Source organism: Engystomops pustulosus, chromosome 4 (genome assembly GCF_040894005.1).
Source record: "Engystomops pustulosus chromosome 4, aEngPut4.maternal, whole genome shotgun sequence".
Lineage (NCBI taxonomy): Eukaryota > Metazoa > Chordata > Amphibia > Anura > Leptodactylidae > Engystomops > Engystomops pustulosus.
The window spans coordinates 193,322,996-193,347,461 of record NC_092414.1 but is presented as its reverse complement, the minus strand read 5'-3'; the positions used below and the strand labels follow the sequence as shown (position 1 = coordinate 193,347,461).

Genomic DNA, 24,466 nt, shown 5'->3' with positions numbered 1-24,466 from the left:
GTCGGTACAAATTAATTTTGTGTTTATTTCGATGTAAACATTTCTAATAAAGTTTAATTATACATTTGTGTAGTTACGGTAATTATTTATTTGTATGGCCTGAATATTTATATTGACCCTTTACATAAAACAACATGAGTATTCATATGCAAATTAGCTTGGGGTGGAGCTAGCCATCTTATTGTACACAATTTGCTCTTTTTACACATATTATTATTATCCCTTCGATGGATGGGGGGGGGGTGGGTTATTGTGTAAAAGGGCAGAAGGAAGAACCAGTTGCCTCATGTGAACTTCATGTTTTTGATGGGAAAAACACAAGTGATATCTTTTGTGAACTGCTGGTTATTATTTATCATATAGCTATTTGAACATTTTCAAGAATCAGAAAATAGAAAATTTTGTCCCACGCCATTTGCTTTCCTTCATGCAGATCCATGGATGTCCACTTCAGGGCGCTATATGCCATAGGATACAGTATAAGTACAGTAAATATTAGAAAACGAATGCTAATGTTGTAGAGAGGAATAAACATGTTCCGGAAGGTAGAGAATATAATAAATCATCTCTGATTTCTCTGTGGGGAGTCTGGTTGTCATCTCTACCAATCTGTACAGTGCAGATCAGCACAATGATCACAGCATTTAGAAGGTCCAGGGGTATTTTCTTATATATACAATTGTGCAAAATTCTGATCATAATCCATATTCCCTTATCTGCACACAGTAGAATAGACTATCTCAGAGGTCCATAACATGTGCCTCTCTAGATATTGCCAAACTACTACTCCCATTAAATCCTGATAACCTGCAACCTGATGTTAACATGGGGTGGATCGGGGAATCTGCAAGCATCTAAATGAATAACTTTTAAAGAAACACATGGTTTAGTCTGGAGGAAACAGGCACAAACTACGGTACTATTGCAGTTACTGTTTATGACAATATAACAATGCCGATGCTAGTGCTGCCTCCCTAACTGTATACTTATCCTTTCTCATAAAGTGAAGGATAATCATATTATCACATGGGTGATGCTGTGCTGAGCATTGATAGCACATACAGTACAGAGATAGTGAAGTCTAACCAGTTGTTTTCTGATCTGGATGTATTGTACTTCCTTTACTGCATTAAATTCATATTAGAGGCATGAGCATGGGCAAAAATTGCTTTTTTTAAAGGCAACCTGTCATCAGGAAGGTCATTTTTACATAATACAGTAAGTTCCAACAGCCACTGGCATGTTGATTTAAAAAATGCCTCTGTTGTACATCTGAATAAATCCAGTGCTTTTTAATTGTTTCTTTAACATTACCTGCTCCCTGCCAGGACTGTGTGGTAAGTCCACACAGTCCTGGAGCCAGTTTAAAAGGCACAAGTCATCTTCCTCACAATGCCTTCGCCCTCCCCCACACTTTATGCCTTCCCCTCCCTTAGCATCTCCCCTGTTTACCACAGCTCAATACCAAAAGTAATTCTCATTTGAACTGCCCCACTGGAACTCACCACTGAATGCTGGCAGGGAACCAGGTCATGTTAAAGAAACAATTAAAATGCAGTGAAAATATTCAGATGCATGGCAAAGGCATTTTGGACATCAACATGCTGGAAATTTGACATCATCTAAAATGACCTTCCTGATGACGGGTTCCCTTTAAAAAAGCATTTTTTGCCTATGCTTGTGCCCCTAATCTGCATTCAATGCACAAAACAGAAGTGCAATACATCCTGCAACTGGAACCTGTCATCATGTAAAAATAACTTTGCTGATGACAGGTTCCCTATCAGGATACATTCCTTTGTACAAAGATCATAAATGGGCTGCTGAAGTGTATTTTAAAGTGTTTCAGTGTTATCATTTCATGCTATGGTTCATTGTGCAACACCCTCGCCGATGCAAGGCAGAGTGGTGGTTGCAAATACGTCCCATCATGTAGCTTGCAGCCTGTGAAGGGTCTGATCAACCCCACAGCAGGTCACTACATAACAACAATGAACACTGCAGCGGTAGAGCCTGCCTGGTAAGGCAGGAGTTAATTGTTTTCTGTGATGTAATTCCAGCAACCAATCACATGTGTTATACTGTATGTCTGTGAGCTGAGATGTAATTGGAGGAGTAGCCACCACCTGACCAGTGGGAGTAACAAAACCCCTGGTCAGGAAACTTATAGAGTTCAGTCAGACCAGGGAAACTGAAGAAGAAGTCAGTCAGACCTAGGAGTCTGAACAGAGCAGATTAGAGACTCAGAAGAGTCAGTGCAGCCAGCACACCAGACCAGAAAGCAGGTGAGCCCAGCTCCCTGCCTAAGTGTAGTGAGTTAGTCAGTGAGAGAGGAAAGGGGTATCATCCTACCTTCAAGGGTGATCTCTGAAGCAATCCAGGACAAGCTGAAGCATCCTACTAGGACACAGCTATCTTCCAGCCTGCCATTGCATCCAGGCTGATGATCTACATCCTGTGGCTCCCTCCAACTGCATCTCCAGCATTCTACCATTTGTTAAGGCACGTTGCTGCGGTTCCAGTCGGTTCCAATAAAGAACTGTAAGTTATTTCTGTTCAACGTCTGCCTCCGTCTGGGCCCTGCTTCTACGGCTGTCACCATCACGGGCACCCTATCCACTACACTGGGACTCATACTCCAGACCCCAAAGGGTTGCCCCAGGGAGAACCGCTATAGCAGCCTCTCCCTCATCATTTCTTGCCAACACCACCCTGCTGAAGACCTGCCAGGCTGTAGGACAGCCCTCCGGTTCCCCATACCAAGCACCGTGACACTAGCGTGCCTAAGCCGCAACCGCCAGCCACTCAGGTACTGCGGGCCCCGGCTGACTCCAGGCCCCAAGAAAAGGCTAGGCCCCGGTGGGGGATGTTGCAATTGTTCCTAGGGAGAATATCTACATGGCCCATAACATGTTTTTACCATGAATGCAAAAAAGTTGAAAGCAAAGGACTCCAAACTTTGCTACTTCTAGACAAGAAAGCAATTTTTGATCAGATCTCGTATGAACAGAACCAGGTAAAATAGAATTCCAGTTTACAGCAGCAAAACACATATATGTAGACCGGATCAAGAGGTCTTCTACATGAAGTATAAGGTGCTCCTTGTGCCTCCTAATACTGCTAAATCTGACCCAGAAAGACCTGACCCCTCTAAATGAAGTGATGGCTAGGGTAAGTCCTAGTACATAATCATGATGGCGTCATGTTACATGGCAGATGGGTCCTTGTGTCATCCCATATGTCTATTGGATTTCTTTTTAAGTGATATTAAGTAGATGTGCCCACAGGAATGTCTCAGCATCTTCTTATGAGGTTGAGGTCAGGGCACTATGCAGCCACTTGAGTTTCCTCTGGCTCCAAACCAAACTCATCAAACTGTGCCTTCACCGACCTCCCTGTGTGCACTGAGGCAATGTCAGGATGAAATAGGAAAAGATCTTTCCCAAATGGTCTCCAAACCTATGAAACATACAATGACAAATGCAGCACAACTGTATGTATCATAACATCAACTTTCATTAGTAGGGACCCAACTCTGAACGTCTCTCCTCCACCAACAGGTGCGATACATTCCTGAAGGCATCGATCTGCCAAACCCAGAGTTATGTAGAAAGGATGGAGCCCAGCTCACCCATCATGAGATCCTTATTCCAAGAGCGCGTGTCCAACCTTCAGGTAGTAGGGAAACCCCAGATGTATTTATCAGACTGCTAGAAAGTGAGAAGCCATCCCATTCATCACTGTAAAGAACTTTCTCACGAATCCTGCTGGGACAATGTGCTTTACACCACTCCAGCCTCCACCTGGCATTGAGTATGGTTATCTAAGGTGTGTATGTAGGTGCTCAACCAAAACCCATGTCATAGCACACTCCACTCTGTACTTATCTTATCATAGTGCCACATTGTAGGCCACAGAGCTCCTCATGAAGACCCAACTGGGTCTATAGAGAAACTATTCTTTTGCAAGTGCACTTGAAACACAGAAAACTCAAAAATTATAAGGGATGTCCACATACATTTAGCCATGTTATAGTAGATCCTGGATAAATGGTATTTATGTTACATTAGAATGGGACAATTTATCAAAAATTACCATTTCTAGGAAAAGTTCATGAAAGCAATTGGCCTGACCAGGGGCGTAACTACAGCGGTAGCAGCTGTTATGGGGCCCACAGTGCCAGGGGGTCCCGGCATCCGACCTGACAGACTAAAAAAAATGGAGGATTTGCACCATTATATACATAATATGATACAAATTGTGTATCATAATATGTATACAACATTGCACAGAACACAGCATGAATTGGCAGCTCAGATAAGAAATGTCAGGGGACAGCAGAATTGCTGCTTTGTCCCTCGTGTGGTCAACAGCTATGAGGACAGATCTGTGTACGAGTATAAATGTATTAATCAGTGTATAGATATGTGTAAACATTTGTATATTTTCTGAGGGGGGTAGGGGGCCCCATTCAGAAGCCTGCTATGGGGCCCTTCCTCTCCTAGTTACACCCCTGGGCCTGACACTGGACCCATATATTAGGGCCTTAAAGTGACTCTCCACCAAGATGCCCAAATATTGTTTTCCGGGTGGAGGGTTCCTTTAACTGTACTTGGCCGTGACACACAGATTCCCAAGTAGCAGGACTGTGTACAACATTTATCTTTAGTTTTCATATCTTCTCTGCGTTCCTCGTGTTCCTGAGAGTTATGATCCAAGCTGTTTTTAATATGCTAGGACATAGCGAGAGCCGCATAGCTGTGTCTTGCCCGTTATGCAGTTTTTTTTCATGGATGATGAATATTTTGGATTGTGGTCAGAGAGCTCCTTCTAAACATCTTAATCCCCTTCTACAGGAGCCTAATTCCTCACACAATAAACCTTGTCTGCTCCTCACTTACAGTAATTCGTGGAGTTGGAGTCACCGTCTACACACTTGTTTTTTATGGCGTTCCGGAAAATGTCCTCTATGTGAGAGATCCCAGCCTTTGTTTCAAGAATTATAGGGACTATAGTACCTGGTGTTAGATGTCTGCAGCATCACGTGGCATCTATAATAGGAAAGCCTAAAGCCTATTGCTTCTTGGTCTTCACAAATGATTTGTATAGTCATAGTATGTAGGTGTACACTACCTAACCCTTTGTATACCATTGTGTTTCATCTAATATGTGCTAAAAACCTTTTCCCCTAATACGTTCTCATTGGATTCACTTCTGTAGAGGGTTCTCCTCATACTCTGCACAGAAATCCATTAGAGAAGGTGGCGGTCTCCGTTTATATCTCTACTTTAGTTCTAAACACTCATTTAAGCTGATTTATGGTCAGTCTGATAAGGATTCAGTTTAAATGAGTGTTTCTAACAAATAACAGATACACACTGATACATGTGTTTCTCAGGCAGATCTCTCTGCTCAAGCCAAACAAGGCTGCAGTGAGTGTAAGAAGAAGCTTTTATACAAGAGCAACCAAGCAAAATTGGTCATAAAAAAAAACCTGTAAGGGGAAATTATTTTACCCCATAATAGATGCCATGCAAAAAAAAAAAAAGGGTGTATGTTCCCATTAACGGGGAATCTGTCGGCAATCGCGTCTTGTATATAGTAAACTTCTTGCCTTTTAGGTGATGTCCCTGCATCACAATCATCACCTTGAGAAAAACTGCATCTTGAAAAAATCTATACAAATTTATGTGCTAATGAGCAACGTCTCTCGCCCAATTTCACTGGATAACCTGAGCATGTTCAATTATAGCAGACTGTAGAGTCCAAAGCAGTGAATCTAGGGAGTACCTCTAGGCCTCAGGCACCAGGGGTAGTGGACCCACTGGACCACCGCGGATGATGACGTAAGCCAACATCAGGAAGCGGAGTCTAAGTGACACCCAGTTTTCACCAGAGCCCGCCGCAAAGCGGGTTGGACTTGCTGCGGCGTGATACCACCAGGCACAATTGTGTCCGCTGTGGCGGGGTACATGGGCGTTGAGCAGAATCCTAGTCAGGGTCAGGCAGCACAGGAACAGATTCGGGGACGAAGCAAAGGGTAAGGGCAGGCAGCAAAGGAGAGTAGTCAGGAACGGAACTGGGATCACAACGGGAAATCAGAATACGATCTGATTAGGATCACAGCTTTTTCAAAGGCACAAGGCACAAAGATCCAGCAATGTGTGGCTAGCTTAAAAGGGATTCTGGGAATGGCCAGCACCAGTCAACAGTGCGCTGCCCTTTAAATCTTCGGGTGCCGGCGCATGTGCGCCCCAGAAGAGGGGGACGCGTGCGCACGACAGCCAGAGCAGGAACGGGGACAGGCAAGTAAAGCTGCTGAGCCGCTAGAGCATGGAAAGGGGAACCGGTGAGCCCACGACCGTGACGTGGGTTGCAGGAGCACCTGTGACATCATGCTGGAATACTAATTTAAATATGAATAAAATGTAGATTTTACAGCATTCAGGCCACATGTTTGTCACATAGGAGCTGACAGATTCCCTTATGAACTAAGCCACGTTTGGCCAGAGACAGAGAATCATGTTGTATGTCACAGTGCACCTCACACATAGCACACAAGGCTTAAAAATACTTATGTATATGGTGGTCTAGGTCCCATGTGACTTCCCCTGTAGGTGACCACCAGTAAAAAGTAATCAGAGGAGGCCCATTGCTATACAAGAAACTGCCTCACTGGCTTATTTGAGGTCAATCCCACAGAGTTAATAAGGGAAAACTATATAAGAAACCAATAAGAAAGCTACAAAGGGCCCATATACACACGGGCATATTATAACATCCATCAGTTTTAACATACAGAGCTTTGTGTTCAGATTTTAGTTAAACCCGAATTATTAGGCTCCATCAAGATATGTCCCCAAGGTTCTGGTCATATCCTTCCAGAACATTTACCAGATCCCTATGACCCTTACTTCTTCAGTAACGCTGTGATTTTACTGTTGTGGTGCACAGGCCTTAACAAAGTGGCTAATGTGGGCAACAACCATGGCCATGGGGAGCTCACAGAAAGTACAGATGTGCAAAATAGGGTTCCGATTTAAAGGACATCTACCACCAGGATCAAGGACTATAAACCAAGCACGTTGACATACTGGTGCCCCCTCGGGCAGGATCCACATGATTTTAAGCTTCTTTTGCCCTTGATTTTAAGAAAAAAAAGGCTTTAAAATGATGCAAATGAGTCTGAGGGGCTCCTGGCGCCATTAACACCTATGGAATCAGGAGCCCCTCAGGCTTATTTGCATCATTTTAAAAAACTTTTTTTGTGAAAACAAGAGTATGAGGCAAAAAGAAGAGCAGATCCTGCCAGAGGGGGCACACACCAGTAGGTCGCTGTGCTTGGTTTACTACCCTTCATCCTGGTGGTTAGAGGTTCTTTAAGGAAATCAACAATCAAAACTTTTAATGATAAACCAAGGACACTTACTCATAGATCCAGGCATCGTGATTGTGGTAATATTTTTATATTTGTTATCCATGGCCTCCTTCCTTCTAAAATCAACTTTTAAAATTATGCTGGGGGCGTTACCTGAGCCCCTCTGTCCTGTAGCTTCACAGGCTGCTGCAAGGTGCAGGAGAACCCCCCTCTTCATTTATTTGTTATCCATGGCCTCCTCCATCTAAACTTTTTTATATAGAATAACGTAGCCCATACTGATATCTCACGGTGTCTGGCTAATGTTGTACCTATGGATTGGTTTGACATGTTGTACAGTACATCATGGTCTTACCCAGCTTACATGCTAAACATACATGACTGATCAACATATAGACACGTACCCAGTGTCAGAGGTGATAGAAAAATGTCACCAAAACACAACATGACCTCCAGATCTACTTTATAATATCCCTCTGATTTATAAGTACCAAAAATCATGCTGACAAATGCAACTAAGAAAATTCATCCCATCTCTTCACAGTAAAAAAAAAAAAAATGGGATGGGATGGATTCTTCCAGAGACGGCCCATGATAAGAGAGAGGTATTGGCTTCAGACGTCAGTGCGGGGTCCTTCAGCTCAGTGCATCCGGGGGGTGGGGGTTAGAGTTCTAGATTAGGGGGTTATGAGGGCAGTAAACAATCAGCGAGTGGGTGGTCACAGGATGAATGGGACGATGGGAGAGCGGAGAGGGGGGTAGTCCTTAAACTCCTTCAAGTAGCTGCGATGTTTTCCTTTGGCCCAAATTGTCATTTGGATAAACCCAACCAAGGAGAAGAGAGCGACTAAGACAAACGGAGGAGAAGAAAGAGTTAAAATGCGACAAACATATAAATGAATCATAGAACAGAGGACTCCACTCATATGGGCAAGGATTTTCTTACTCACCAGGAAGACATTGGGTCATGATGGCAAATCCAATCCAAGAGCCAACCTGAGATATGAGGGAAGAAGGAAACTACAGTCAAGAAATGCAGGAGTAGAGACAAGCAGCCTCCATGTAGTGATCTGTCTCTACAGTGCAAGGAATACTAAACCTGGACATAAAGCATAATACCATAATACTGCTACAATACCAACAGTCGTGTACAAATCCTGCAGAAAACAAAGGTTGTAATATTTGGAGAAAGACTAGAAGGAGGGGGCTCCTGCTGCTGCAGCCAGTTATCTTATAGCTAGTTATAGGACAGAGGGAATATTTCTTAATATATTTCACAGTTTTATGTTGTAATTGGACACCGTATAGGATAGAAGAAAAGCTTTCAGTAGCTAAAGTGCTGAAAAATTTTAAGCATTTTTCTGTGTTAAGTGTTTTTCAGATTCAGTTTTTGAAGTCAGGTGCGGATGATAATGGGTTCAGGCAAAAAATTAAAAAGGTGCTGTTCCTCCTCCTACGTTTACTCCATTCCTGGATTGGACATCAAAAACTGCATCTGAAAAACTGAACATGTGGCCACGCCCTTAAGAGGATGTCTAGTCACTACCTTGCTGATCGGTGGGAGTTTCCGTGATGGGACCAGTGTGGATTAAGAGAATGGGGGGTCTGTTGTACCCCAAATGTACAGAGCAGACGGTCGTGAATTCATCTCTATGGCGCTGAAGGAGATAGCCGAGTGCTGTACACGACTATCATTGGACAGTGAATGGTGCGGCAGCGCGCATGTACGAACAGCCGCTCCATTCTTGTGGGATACAATGAACCCTGTTTTTCGTAACCCATGGGGGGTCCCATCACTGAGCAAGTTAGCCCCTAACCTGTAAACAGGGGCTCATTTGTTGTGACTACCCCTTTATTAATACAGGGCTCAGCCTCTTACCTCATATGTGTAGTTGGGGCAGGACACCAGCAGGAAAAGCCAGGTGAATGGGTTACGGGTTGGGAAAGGAATCTTCCGTGTCTTTGAGCCTTTTAAAAGAAACATAGAAATAAAATACATGAAAAAGTAGATTTCCAGACATTACAGTTTAATATAACCTAATTTCAGGGTCTCCCCCCCTGATTTGGAGTGAATTTTACGCCGACATGTCCCTATTTGTAAGCAGCGCATATATCCTGTACGACTTACCAGCTGGCCGCAGGTTCCTCAGGGCGATGTGTATGGAGAAATTGCCCAGCTGACAAAACTAAGAGAAATAAACAATTAAAGGAAGCAATTTAATTTTCTATTTATACCCGAGTATATACTCGAGTATAAGCCGACCCAAGTAGAAGCCGAGGCCCCCAATTTTACCAAAAAAACCTGATAAAACCTATATTTTTTTTACTCGATAAGCCTAGTTTGGGGTTTCAGCACATTTTTTGGTTCTTTTAATTTAATATTCTTTATTTTTCGTATTACGCCAAGTGCTCTGGGGTTCACTTTCCATTGGGGTTCAATTACACCCTCCTCATAGCAGCATCAGCCCGACAATTTGGCTTCTATATTCCCAAATAGAGAATTGTCCCGGATATATGATTGATCCCAGTAAAAAAAAAAAGAAAAAAAGAAAGAAAGAAAAAAAAATAGAAAAGGGAGTGGCATCTCTTACCAAGAAAATGGCGACTGCCAACTTCACCTGGTCTTCTCCGAACACTAAAGAAAATAAAACATGGTTACGGTACACAAGCATCATCTGAATTCTCACAGCTCCATACCCAGAACTAAGATATCCCATCCGGGTCACGCTTTTATAATAAGCAAGGGTCAGCTTCAGAAGACAGAAACCCCCCTCACCATCATTCCCCATATACAATGGGAACCAGACTTGATACTGCAGCGCTACTATTGTCAGATAATCCTCCTTGTAAGCCTCGCTGGGACAGCAGCAGCTCATGATTTGTGGTGTTTGAGCTATCTACTCACTTTATGGGTTGTGTGAACACTTACCTGGGGGCGTATACAGGGGGTGATTGATGTAGTAAGCCATCCAGGCTGCAAACCCCCAGTAATACATACAGTTCTGCAAACACAGACATGGAAGTTAGACAAGCAGCATATATATCAGAGGAGTCATAAATCACAGGAGATTATCCCAGATTTGATTAAAGGGACACACCTAGAAGAAAAATAATATATTCCCATTGTTTCAGCCTATTAGGGAAGGCAGAATGTGATAGACATTCATTTCAGTGCCAGCAGATTCTCTGCCTCTGTGCTAAATTCTCCTTTACCCATGCTGCTTCAGGAAAGCATCACATAGGCAGCTAGAGACTGTTTCATCTCTGCCCACTAGGAGGGCAGCGTGATAATCTTCTCACTATCCCCTCCTACACAATTTAAGAAATCAGGAGACTCTACTGTCATCTTCATCATCATAACTATCCAACTTATAAGATGTGATAGGGGTCTGAACTCCCCCCGTGAAACAGTCCAGGCAGCTGCATCATCATGGAGGAAGAGAGCAGCAGAAGTCCTCATTAGATGCCCTGTGATGGCATCAGCTTGTCCTGTGAGCTGTGACGGATATCCCAAATCAATCTACAGAGAGGCCTTTAACATCACAGGATACCAAAATGAGACATACTAATGATAGTATGGGGGGGTTGTGGCAGTCGGACCCCCTGCGACCAGACATTTATCCCCCTATCCTGTAGATTCCTTTATCGGATGCTATGAATCAGCCCCATTCTGTATGGACCAAATTCTTACAGGACAGTGTGTCCCTGCCATCTAAAACTTTACTGTGCACAAAAAATCAAGAACCCCCCCCCCCCTTCCCCAGTCAGTTGGTCTTGAAACGCCTAATTTAGAAGCAATTACCTTAAAAATATTCCTGAGCGGCATGGTGCCATGAGAGAAGCGATGTACAAAGAGAGTTTCCAGGAGACGTTTAATATAGTGAAAAGAATGACAGATACAGGCCAGGCTGCGGGAGAGAAAAATACACAGCAGAGACAATGTATAACGGATGTATACATACATTCTACACTATACGCTGCGGTGTTCTTTAGGGAAGTCCTAATTATAACATACCAGCAGGAGCAATGCCACAAGGACACCCTTTTGGCCTCCATCAGGCCGTGTTCACACGTTGCTTTCCGGTTACGTTTTTCAAACAGAACAGGGAAGGGCTTGGCCATAACGCATATGCATTTCCACAAATTCGTTCTTGAATGAGCACCGTAATGGGGGAGATTTATCAGAAGTGTCTGAGGTAAAACTGTTCCGGTTGCCCATGGAAACCAATCTGAGCAAAGCTGTAATTTTATAAACAGCTGTGGGGAAATGAAAGCTGAGCTCTGATTGGTTACCCTGGCCAACTAGAGCAGTTTTACCTCAGACACTTCTGATAAATCTCCCCCATTATGTGTCTTTCATAAAGATAAATGTAAAACAATTGGTCCTCATTCTATAATACACGAGTGTCAGTGGAAAAGCATTTACGTTCTGGTCAAGCCCCTCCCCATTCTGTTTAATGCGCTAAAACGCAACGTATGAACATTGCCTCATGTGAATTGGTGTCTATGAATATGTCTGACAGAAAACTTCCTGTCACATCCAGCAGATAGAGGTGTGAATTCAGCTTAAATACAAGCTTAAAAGTAAAAAATAACAAGATATAAAAACATCAAGCTCCAGCCTTAAAGGATTCCTGTTACCTAAAATCACACACGGGTCTTTATGGAGGGTGGCTTAGTGTCCCAAACAGCTCAATACCAACACTTCCAAAACTCTTTCAACATTGGCCACATCGTGTTACTAGTCCAAAAGGAACTGCAGGTTACTTTATGCACCCAATTATGTGACAGGTTCTCTTTAAAGGGGTTGTTTTTTTTGGTATAATGATATTTGATGACCGATCCATAGGATAGGTCATAAATAAAAGATCATCTTTTTCCCATCAAGATGGCCCCTCCATTGATTAGCCGATGCTTGGAACTGGGTTATGCTCCCATTAAGGGAACTGGATAAACCAGGGGCCATTACTCAAAAGTAGAGCAGCACGGTGACTTAGTGGTTAGCATTACAGCCTTGTAGCGCTGGGAACCTGGGTTCAAGTCCCAGTGTCAACATCTGCAAAGAGTTTGTATCTTCTCGGCGTGTTTGCGTGGGTTTCCTCTGGGTCCTCCTGTTTCCTCACACACTCTAAAACATACTGATAGGTTGATAAGATTGTGAACCCCATTGGGACAGGGACTGATTTGGCAAGCTCTGTGCAGCACTGCGGAATTTGTGTGCGCTATATAAATAAAGAATTATTATTATTATCCAGGGCGCGAGACTGTTGTCTCATCTTCTTACATGTGTTATCCATGGCCTCCTTCCCTTTTAAAACCAACTTTTATAATTCTGCCAAGATGGCTTAAGGGCGCTGGTGGCCGTTTCCAGAGCCCCTCTGTGGAGTAGCATCACATGCTGTTACAATGAGCAGAGTAGGTCTCCCCTCCTTTTGCACTTTTTGCTGCTGCTAGATTACACAGGCAGCGGGAGGAGGGAGTGACCAATGGGTTAGGTGAGACATGTGCTGCTCATTGTAACAGCCTGTGAAGCTACAGCATGAAAGAGCTCTGGTAATAGACCCCGGAGCCCTTTACGCTCATTGGCATAATTATAAAAGTTGATTTTAGAAGGAAGGAGGCCGTGGATAACAAATATAAGAAGATTACCGCTGTCCCGGTGCCTGGATCTATGAGTAATGTCCCTGGGTTATCATGATGGATTTTGATGGTAGATTTCCTTTAATGTGATATCACTGGGATAGGACATAGAGAACCTGGGACAGCTGCAGTGTTTTAGGGGGCTGCAGGAATCTGAACATTTTGTGAAGCAAATAATTTCTGATCTCTGCTGACCCTGCCCAAACGTACAAGAGCGAAAAAGCTAGAATATACTCCATGTAGTACAGATAACACGAGGTCGGCAATACTCACTGTACCACTGAGTGCTGGCTGGTGATGAAGTCATACTTGTGCCCATAGATGAAGGGGACTCGGAAGTAGAACAGTAAGTAGATGATGAGCGGCCCGGCATATTCTGTGAGGAACACCTGCCCAGGGACAAGCACAGTGATTATCATAGAGGAAGCCCCCGCAGAGCCGCCATATTACATCTTCTCATCCATGTGCTAGGGAAGAGGGAACAGCAAATCCGCATTACACAGCCAGAGCCTGGACTGCAGGCACCCGCCCTGCGGTATGTGCTGCTATCGGGAGGACATGTGGCCTTCACTTTGATGTCCAATGATTGAGGTACGTCTGGCAGCACAAGAAACACTGGCACCCCGCACTCATTAGACTGCATGGCAGTGCCAGGGCCAGTATCACTGCCCACATTTATTTCTCTATGAAAATAGACTGCTCTGTGCCCGACACGTGTATGTACCGCATGCTGCCTTATATACAGTAAAGTACATAGTAATTTCTATCCGCGTAATGACCGCGCGCTCCCCCCTCTATCCGCGTTATGGCCCCACGCGCTTCCCCCTATCCGTGTTATGGCCCCACGCGTTTCCCCTCTATCCGTGTTATGGCCCCACGCGCTTCCCCCTATCCGTGTTATGGCCCCACGCGCTTCCCCCTATCCGTGTTATGGCCCCACGCTTCCCCCTATCCATGTAATGACCACTCGCTTCCCCCTATCCATGTAATGACCACTCGCTTCCCCCTATCCATGTAATGACCACTCGCTTCCCTCTATCCATATAATGACCACTCGCTTCCCCCTATCCATATAATGACCACTCGCTTCCCCCTATCCATGTAATGACCACTCGCTTCCCCCTATCCATGTAATGACCACTCGCTTCCCCCTATCCATGTAATGACCACTCGCTTCCCCCTATCCATGTAATGACCACTCGCTTCCCCCTATCCATGTAATGACCACTCGCTTCCCTCTATCCATATAATGACAGCACACTTTTGTAATCGCCAAAGAGTAATAAGTCAGAGACCACAGGTATAGTTGATGGATTGCAGCCATATTGGTGTTTACTCACAGTGACCCAGCTGATCTGTGCTCCCAGGTCTCTGAAGTACAGCGTGGCAGTGGTTCCCACAGGGAGATTCTGCAGGATATCCTCGTCTTTCAGTGACCTCCCCTCTGTCACACACAAAAAAGTCTTCATAAGTGCAGCAATACATTATTACACACAGCCCTGAGCTGACAGATCCAGCTCTGCTACATCTGTAAGTATGACACAAGCTTCTGTGCCATAACTACATCATACAAATCCTCCAAATAAGGAACCTGTACTGCCCTCAACCTAACAGGTCACTTACTGGGGTCAAGACGCAGTGACTGTCGGGCGGGATACCACTCAGGATCTGAGGAGGAGAGAAAAATCATGAATAACCTGTATATTCTTTATGGCGTTTGTCACATGACGACGCAATATTTAGGAATATTGTTCTGTATACTTTGAATCCTTCAAAAAACCTGATATGATAGGAATCTGTGTGACTGACAATACAACAAACATGCTATAACCAGAACTGGGGTTCTCGGACCGGCGCTGTAGTAACTAAACACAGCTTGGGGTCCCTTGGGCCCCCCTCACAGATACTGAATGGAGCTCCTTGTATATACGTACGGGACTTGTTGAACATGTTCTTGATGTCTGTTATGGTAGCATTGGGCTCCACCTGGAAAACAAGACAAATTATTAACTGTGTGCAAGAAAATTTCTCTAAATATGCAAATGAGCATTTTGGTGCACGATGGGAGTGACTATGGGAGTCGGGTGCACTGTTATAACAGTTTAGCGCCTCCCTGTAATGTGCCGAATAATACGTGTTTTGTCTTTATTTTTGAGTTGGCTTTTTTTCACGGAAGTTGGCCAGCCCCTTTAATTCGGCCAGCCCCAATCTAACTGGTGGTCTGAGCTCATGTTGTCTCCTGAGCGATGCCAAGTTAACGCCTAGTAATGAGGGGTATTTGTACACATAAGTGACACAAGACCCCCTTCTCCATATACTGTCGTGTCTCTTACAGCTACATTTAGTCCAAATGTGTTTAGCAAAAACATGCATCACCCTAAACCGGATCCCCACGAAATGGATCTCCGGAATGTATATGATATGTAACATGAGCTGATGCCCTGCAATAAATCTTCCGCTTAGAGGCCCGGGTTATGCAACGAGCTCAGGACTCATCATCACTATATTAGTCATCACCGAACCCTTCAACTACAATATCCTCCAACATGGCCGATGTGCTGACCTCTCTTCCCAAATTCCAGTTCTACTAATTATGTGCCAAGTAATTGCATCCTCTGCTTTAGTGTGAACTAGTATCTGGAGCTTTGCTTCCAAGTTCCCCTTTATTGTTGCCCTTTTCTTAAATGGAGCCGTCCAACCCAAAAAGACTCACCAAAAAGCAGAGATTATTTGCAGATTCCATTCCGACTTTGAGGTTCCATGTGGTCTCTTCTTCCAGGTCCCATCTCAACATACAAGCTCTTACTTTTAGCCAATTACTGAGTTGCGTCAACATGGACGTGATTGGCTGAGCTCCATGGTCCTCTGTGTTGAGAGAGACCAAGAAGAAGACCCGGTGGGACTCAGAATGTCCAGGAACGGGTATGGTGGGAGATCTCTGAGGCAAGTATGACTGCTTTTGTTAGGCTATGTTCTATACGTGTCCATCATATTCTATCTAAAGCTTCTACTTCTAAGTTGTTCAGTCATCCTCTCGACTACTTGTATGTCGGGGCATCATATCATTGTGTACCAATCCAACCTATACTTCACAAGGCTAGAGCCTTCTTCCTTCAACCTGTGTCTCCTCCTCAACCTTGGAAATAAATATTCATCCTCACATCTTCTCACATTACCACTATCTAAGTCCAAGCCCACCTCTGGTCTTGTCCCAATTACCACATGACCATCGGAGACATCCAATGACCTCTTACCACTACTCCCCCTTCCTCACACAATTATCATAACATACATGACCCCCCAGGTCCTCTAGATCTCCATCTTCTACATCTCAACACCTAAGTATACATTTTACTCAACATTTCGACAGAAGGACTAGTTCTTCAGATGTCTCCTCTACTATTTACCGTCAACTCCAGTAAGTACCACTAGGTCACCCATTCTCTCCTTCGAATGGCAACTACTTCAATGCTTTTAGTCAAATTTTGTTTCATATATTATTTGCATCTCAGGCTGTCAACCTAAGATTTTCAAGAGTCCCCTCCACCTCTTTCCGCTTAGATATCCATTGTTTAGAGTATCTCCCCACCTTGGCCATAACACCCAACCAATATCTGCCACTTCCCCGTATATATTGAGCCTAGTGCAACCTATTCATGCAGTGCTCCTTACCTTGTCCAGGAAGCAGAGCTTCTCCCGCGTCTTGGCATCAAGGATCTCCACCTCAAAATAAACAGTAGCACGTTTAGCCGGGGTTTTTTTCTTTGGAGGTTTAGAAGACGCGCGCTTGGCGCTCGCTGGACTATCATTCTGAGGCTTGGGCCGTCTTATTTCCGAAATCACTGAATTTATATCCATGGCAAACAAAAAAAACTCCTGAAGAAAATGAACTGACTTCTTTTACCCAACGTTGACCACCAAGCTCCTTCCGGATAACCAAGTGTTTCTCCTTCCCTTTTCTCAGCGACTCCCGATGATCTTATCTTCAGGGATATGTTACTATCTCAGCCAGCGTTCTGCCTTCTCAGCAGTCTCAAACTTTTTAAACGCAGAGCTCTCTCTCTCTATGACAGGTGTCGGAGTTTCTATATCACTTTCTTCGTGCGTCCTGTGTAGTTGCCCACATTAAGTCCCTCTATTGCACTTGTCTAAATATCTTCTCTTACTTTGCAGAGAGCTTAGATATTACACCTACAGGTTCTCTCTTCAACGTTCTGCCCCTGGCAGTCTCACGGCCGGACTGTCCAGATGTAATATGAAGCAGATCTCTATATTTATCGCTCACTAGGCTATTTCACATCTGTCAGTGTTTCTACACTTCCGAGACTCCCACCCACCAAGACCCCACACATGGGCACCATCAACTCCTCAACAGACCATGTCTTCTAGTCTGCCCACTCTGGATTTTCCACCTTCCTCACAGATCATCGCTACCTCACCTATCTTGTACCATTCCTGCGTATGATATCCCGGACATGCTGTACTCTCGTTTCCCTCCCTGCCCTCCCTCTTGCTCAGGATGTCTCTCTACACCTCTGCGGTTGTCTCTTGGTATTCATTGATCTCAGCAAATATCTGGGCTCAGTCCCAGGAGTCTAAATATAGGTTGCTCCCCATACTACCTCCCCCCACGCAGAGAACGGAAGAACCCCATACAACATGAGAGTGAGAAAACACACACAGTCCGAGAGGCAACCTCCGAAAGAGACACCCCATATAGAGACAGCACCTACCACAACAAAGGTAAGTACTCTCTGGCTGACAGATGCTTTGTTAACCCTTTCACAACTGCAGACATATGGACAAACATATTGTCTGGCAGGGTAGAACCTGACGAAATTGTATATCAGAGCAAATCCCCCATGGATTAGCACTCGGCAGAGTCTAGCAGTCACTCTTCAATGGATGGCATAGCCCTCCTGAGATAGCGTAGAGTGTATAGGGTCAGCCGGGTTCTTCTGTCTTGCTTTGGGGTGTTTTCTGGAGCCAAAGTTATTCAATTAGCATCAAATGGACGGAATAACAGATAAATAGGGCCGATCATATAAATGGGATTCAGATGATTAAGTTTTATGGTATGGTCAGAAATTGATTTCCATAAAGAGGTGACCACACATGGATGGTCTAATTCTACTGCACCTAGGACCTCATCCTCTTCACCCCTACGAACATGACAATCTAAACCCAGGGTAAATGGAAACTCGGATGCAATGTATTGACTCTTAAAACAAAACTTCTACAAGATATTATTTCCATAAATGGTTGAGGGTAGACCAAGAGGTCCCTCTAACAGAAGGTGTCTGAGATATATCTGCCACATGTCCAGTAATATGGATTTAGGAGCGGTCTGTACTAGGCAGAAAGGGCTTCTAGGGGAGGTCCACCTTCTGCAAGACAACTTGGGAATTATCTTTCTATGGTATAAACAAAGCAAAGTCAGACCCTCACCATACTCAAGGCTATCCTGGTGATAAACTGCAACAAGCCCAAAAGACCTACATTTTGGGGCATCCTGTATACTACAACGTGACAACTTGCCAATTTAAGGGCTAGGTAGACCACCAGGGGGTATTTTACTAGCATAGACACCGACAGATGGAACCAGCAGAAAGTTCCTCAAAAATTTTACTCCTAATATTTCAAATTAAGAGGTTCCTTATCATACAACACGGCATCCAAAAAGACCCTGGCATGCCTACAGTGATAAGGAATTGCATTCCCCATTAAAATTTCAATTTCAGGATAATCTTTGCATTTTCTAATAGGGCTAAATTTCCACATGACTTGACGGGTGTATGGATCTCAGCACACAGATAGCTAGTGGGGCAGGATAGATGATCAGCACGGTAGCTGGAGATGTTTTAGGCAGCAGTAATCTCGCTAAGGTGTTAACAGCGCTTCCACATAGAGGACGAGAAGAAGAACAGCAGGAGGCATCGCCACGAGGCCGGCATGTATGAACAGGGAGGATCAGCCGTCCCGTCCGGCTCTCAACCCTGGTGACTGTGAGGTGATGAATGATATAAGACTGGGGGACTATTCACTCCAGGACTGGTCATTACTGGTCGCACAGTTTCCGGTGTACAGCAGGATGTATTACTGTATGCTGGAAGGGCCCCCAATGGCCCTTCCAGATTTGTGGTCTGCAAGTGTCACCTAGCATCTATTGTAAATGATTGCAAAGTTTGTATAAAACCACTATTTTTAACAATGGACAATCTGTTATGTTACTCCCCCTTGATGTGCTTGAATTGTGTTTTAGAACACAATTCAAGCGCAATGTGTGGACAAGGCTGAACAGGTTGTTAGGGGTTAATAATACCCCCCTCCAATTAGTGGACAAGCTCAATGCAGCACATTGGCCCATCAAAACCAGTGCAATGTGCACCATGTGCAGCCGCGACCCAAAACTGGCGCAGACACTTTATAAAAAATTCATGTACAAGCAGTTTGCACCTTCTTTCTAGTCCAAAGTCAGATAGAAAACTGGCTCACACGCATTAATAAATGTGGGCCATTGTGTTGTGCACATGTATTGTGGATATAGTTGGTATTGCAGTTGAAGTGAATTTACTTGAGGCTGCTTTCATATGTGGAGCTTATACAAAACGCAATACAAAAGCTGAGGAGAGAAGATTTGCCTAATTACTAGAGATGAGAGAACGTTAGGTTTGGCGTCCTCCGTTCAGCAGCTCTGTCTAACCCAGAAGTGTTGCTTGATGGGCTGCAGAACAACCAAGGCATGGCTGTTATTGGCCAGGTGGATAGCATATGCGGTAAAGGCGGAGCTACCGAACCGAAAGTTCAGGTCCGCTCCCCTCTACTAAATACATTGCTGTTAATTTTTGTATTTTAGAAACACAAATATTAAAGGACATCTACTACCAGGATGAAGGATTGTAAACCAAGCACACTGACATACTGGTGTGTGCCCCTTCTGACAGGATCTGCTCTTCTTCAAGCTTCCTCTATTCTTGTTTATAAGAAAAAAAGTGTTTACGAATAATGCAAATGAGCCTAAGGGGCTCCGGGCTCCATTAACACCTATGGAGCCGGTAGCCCCTTAAGCTTATTTGCATAATTGTAAAAGCCTTTTAAAAAAACACCAGTATGTCAGTGTGCTTGGTTTACAATCCTTTATCCTATTGGTAGATGTCCTTTAAAGAGGACCTTTCACCACCTCACTTAAATTGATATCAGTATACTCTTTAGGGGATGTTACACAGATTCAGGGACACTTTGAATTTTCTCTCTAGTCCCCACGGTTGCAGAGATATGAGTCCCAGTATCTGATCATTATAATCTATGTTTGGTCAGTGAGGTGGGGCTGGAGCTGGGTGTTATGCTAATCTTCTCTCATACTGTCCAATCAGTGGCAGAGAACATATGAACTCTCTCTATGTATATCTAGATGCTGAGTTTTGTGTTAACATTCTGCTAATATTATAATAATAATAACAACTCCTTTATTTATATAGCACACAGATTACGGAGCGTTCCACAGAGTTTGCCAGATCAGTCCCTGTCCCCAATGGGGCTCACAATCTAATCATCCTACCAGTATTTTTTGGAGTATAATCAGTTAGCATTGCGTTTACACAGTGTTTACAAAAACGCAATGTTACAAAATGTAAAATGCCATGTAAACGCCATATAAACGCAAACACCGCGTAGATGTAAACACCCCACAAAAGCCATGAAAACGCATTGTAAAAATGCAAACGCCACACAAACAGCATGTAAACACTGCACAATCACCACCTAAACACCACTTACGGAGCCTACAATTAATGGAAACGTAAGTGCCACATAAACATAAAGACGCTACAAACGGAATGTAAATGCAAATGTGCCACAAATGCAAATGTTACGTAATTGCAACGCAAACACCACATGCTCCACAAACGGAATGTAAATACCACGTAAACATCGTCACCACGCGACTATTATACTAATGCTACACAAATGCACCACAAACACTACACAAACGCAAATGCACCACGAACGCCACACAAAATACAACATGAATACCATGTAAACGCAAATGCCACATAAACACAAACAAACACCGGATAAACACAAATACAACGCAAACAGCACATAAACGCGAATGCCATGTGAACGCAAATGCAATGCAAATGCTACCTAAACAAAAACGCCACATAAATGCAAATGCAATGCAAACTGCACATAAACACGAACACCACATAAACACAAATGCAACAGACGCGCCACGTAAATGCAAATGCAACATAAGCACTGCATAAACATCATGCAAACGGCATGTAAATACAAACACCACATAAACACAAATGCGATGTAAGAGGAAAAAAATGATGTAAGCACAAATGTAATGTAAATACCTTTACATCACGTTTATGTTTACATTGCTTTTGCGTTCACATTACGTTTACATCATGTTGTCAGTTTTTAGAATATTATCGGAATATGTGTGAGCACAGCCTCTGGCATAGAGAAATACAGATCACTACTTTTGATTATAGCTTCTCTGACCTTGCCTGCCACTGATTGGACAGTATGAGAGAAAATTAGCATAAAACACCCCTCCAGCCACGTCTCTCTGACAGAACACAGATTATAATGGTCAGATACTGGGACTGATATCTCCACAACCGCAGGGGCTAGAAAGAAAATTCAACGTGCCTCCGAATCTGTGTAGCAGCCCCTATAGAATGGTGTGCTAACCTCCACATGTGTGAGGAGGTGGTGAGAGGTCCTCTTTAACAGTAATCAGACAAATCTCCTCTCCTGTTGTATTGCACCTCTTAAAATACGTGGCCCCCCATGACAACCCATCAGCACCCTGTTATTGCTGTAGGGTCATACCCCTTTAGTGAAAAACATAGAATGACATAGGTATCCTCCATCCACTGTTCAACTGTTTAGGTGCTGCAGTTATTATGAACTGCGGCATCGGACCAGTTAAATGGTAGGTGTCAGCATCTGGCTCTTAGAGCTGAGCGTCTCCTGCATATCACAGCCACCTCCTGCAAGACATGACATAGTCCCCGTAGCTTTTGTCCCCACACTCATCTTTGAGCACGTGAGTTACTGTAATTACACAGCTCAGCATTTCCTATAACAGGCAGAGAAGACACTGCAGGGGTTGTTCCATCTCAGGTATTTATGATGCATCCATGTCATCCTGGTGAGGGACCCCCATATATCTTGAGAATGGAGGTCTACTGACCTCCAACGCCCTCCCTTCTTCAATGAGGCAGTGGTCGGACTAGCTGCCTCCATTCGGGTCAGTGGGGGAATGGGGGAGCCAAAAATAAACAAACAAGCAGCTTCCCATTGACTTTAATGTAGAGCGGAGAGTCCGATCATCGCTCCATTCACGAAGCGAGCGAGGAGGTGCTCAATAAACCCTTCCCTACGGGTGCCCTATACCCCTGACATGGGACCACCCCCTGCTGAGGGTCTTCTCTTTCAGCATTTTTATTGTGGTGCCTCTAGAACTGCAGGTTATTGTCCTCCATATCCTGCTTTATGGCACCTCTACAAAGTAATGGGTTCAAATGACAGACGTCCATATGGAAGACATGTCCAGGGGTCTACTGATCATTGCTGGTGGTTGAGGTGATGGGAGAGGAACCCCAGATATAGAATGACATAGGTCACTGTCAGAGCTGATCCAGATCTTATAGGAAAGAATTTCATATCTGGGTTTGCAGGGAAAAAAAACATTGGAGACCTGACTGACCCCATTACAAGTCAGTCAGGTATTCCCATTGTGCAGCATGGTGGCTTAGTGGTTAGCATTACAGCCTTGCAGTGCTGGGGACCTGGGTTCAAGTCCCAGGGTCAACATCTGCAAAGAGCTTGTATGGGTTTCCTCCGGGTCCATACTGGTATGTTGATTAGATTGTGAGCCTCATTGAGGACAGGGACTGATATAACAAGCTCTGTGCAGCGCTGCGTTATCTGTATGCGCTATATTAATAAAGGAATTATCAATGTATTATTTATGGTGACCCCCAAGTGACTTATCCTGATTATTTTCTGTTTTGTTTTTTTACTTTAGGACACTATCACGTCTTCATCTCACGACACACAGACATACATAATGGTCGGTGACATCAGCTGCCTCTGTGACATCACATATTCAGATGTCACCCATTAGCCGGATATTTTAGGTGTGGATTTTCCATTTCCCACAGTATCACCTAGGAAATGTATGTCACGTCTACGACTCTGAAGGGTTAACAAAGCAGCCGTGTTATCGGAGGACTTTACCCCCTGGTCTCAGGACAATTATCCAGTGGGACATCAGCTGCTGGCGGGTGATCAGTGTCAGCCTATAGGGTGATCACTACAGGGGGAACACTGCCGCCCCCTAATGTACAACCAAGGACAATACACATGCATTGTTGCTATGGAGAACGTGTGTGTGGTCCCAAATTCCCATCCACATCAGTGCCCCCGTGTTACCTGTGAAAGGGATTAATATATCACCAACACCTGGCTTCATGTGTAAGTACATCATCTCATATAACACCATATATATCTACATAATAACCACAAAATGAGTGGTGCAGCCTCAGGCTTCAGGCCTGTAACATGAGGTAACTATATATTTCTTTGTGTATCATTAAGAGTATGACCATGCTATGTGCACAGGCAGGTGAGAAGTAGCAGTGCACAGTGACCCTGCCTGCCCTCACTACCGCTATGTGTCACCCTAGATGTCAGCCACTGTCTACACTGCCCCCAATGTAACTTTGTATCACTTCTCGCGTTCATGAGTAGTTTTGTCCCTCCGCGGCCCCCGTCCGTACATTCGCAGGCCCCTCATTCTCAGCAGTCACAGTGGATTATACCAAGTCTAAGAGAAAAAGGTCTCTCCCCAGTTCAGAAGCAGCCGCCCGCCGTTAACCCCTCACATACGCTCCGGCGCCTCACACAACCGTCACCCCTCTATTTACCTCATAGTGCTTCATGGTTCCGCCGGGTGCTTAGGCCACACTCACAGCTTGCCGTTACTAGCCGGGGATCCAGCCAGAGGCGGGGCCAACTGCTAGACATGATGACAGGCAACCGTTTTACCCAATCAGATCGCGGATTAAGCGTCAGTAGGTGGATCTTTAAAACGTTCAGCCAGTCAGAGAGCGAGTTCCTCATATAGGCGGAATTAGTGCAAGGTGCAATGGGCAGGGACTAAGGGAGTGGCTTCAAGGATTGACATCTGAGCAACCAATAGAAAGCAAGAATTTGCTCATGCTTTAATCCAGCCAATGGGCGTCGGAGGTGTGATGGACAGCTGTCAGGCTATTTGTAGCGCTGCACATGGGAGGAGACTGCTTCCTCCACACCAAATCTGTGTCATCTGACTGCATCATGTAGGTGTAGGACAATTCCTTCAAGAAAGATAATCACATGAATGTCCCCAGACATTTAAAGGGGAGCTCCATTATTATTTTGCAG

General features: G+C 44.3%; 1 protein-coding gene across 2 annotated transcripts; it reads right to left on the bottom strand.

The window, feature by feature from the left end:
- Nucleotides 1-7,824: 7,824 nt before the first annotated feature.
- Nucleotides 7,825-24,106, bottom strand: TECR (trans-2,3-enoyl-CoA reductase). Of its 2 annotated transcripts, XM_072149150.1 has the most exons (13): nucleotides 23,968-24,106; nucleotides 16,691-16,741; nucleotides 14,953-15,004; nucleotides 14,642-14,686; nucleotides 14,359-14,462; nucleotides 13,292-13,407; nucleotides 11,181-11,286; nucleotides 10,308-10,380; nucleotides 9,970-10,013; nucleotides 9,507-9,564; nucleotides 9,258-9,346; nucleotides 8,329-8,374; nucleotides 7,825-8,225 (listed from the first exon to the last, which is right to left on the bottom strand). In XM_072149150.1, the coding sequence occupies exons 1-13, from the start codon at nucleotides 23,980-23,982 to the stop codon at nucleotides 8,098-8,100; spliced, it is 927 nt and encodes a 308-aa protein (XP_072005251.1). In that variant the 5' UTR covers nucleotides 23,983-24,106; the 3' UTR covers nucleotides 7,825-8,097. The 2 variants fall into 2 exon arrangements, with proteins under 2 accessions (XP_072005251.1, XP_072005250.1); XM_072149149.1 differs by lacking the exon at nucleotides 23,968-24,106 and having other exon boundaries at nucleotides 16,691-17,490.
- Between the last annotated feature and the right edge of the window lie 360 nt (nucleotides 24,107-24,466).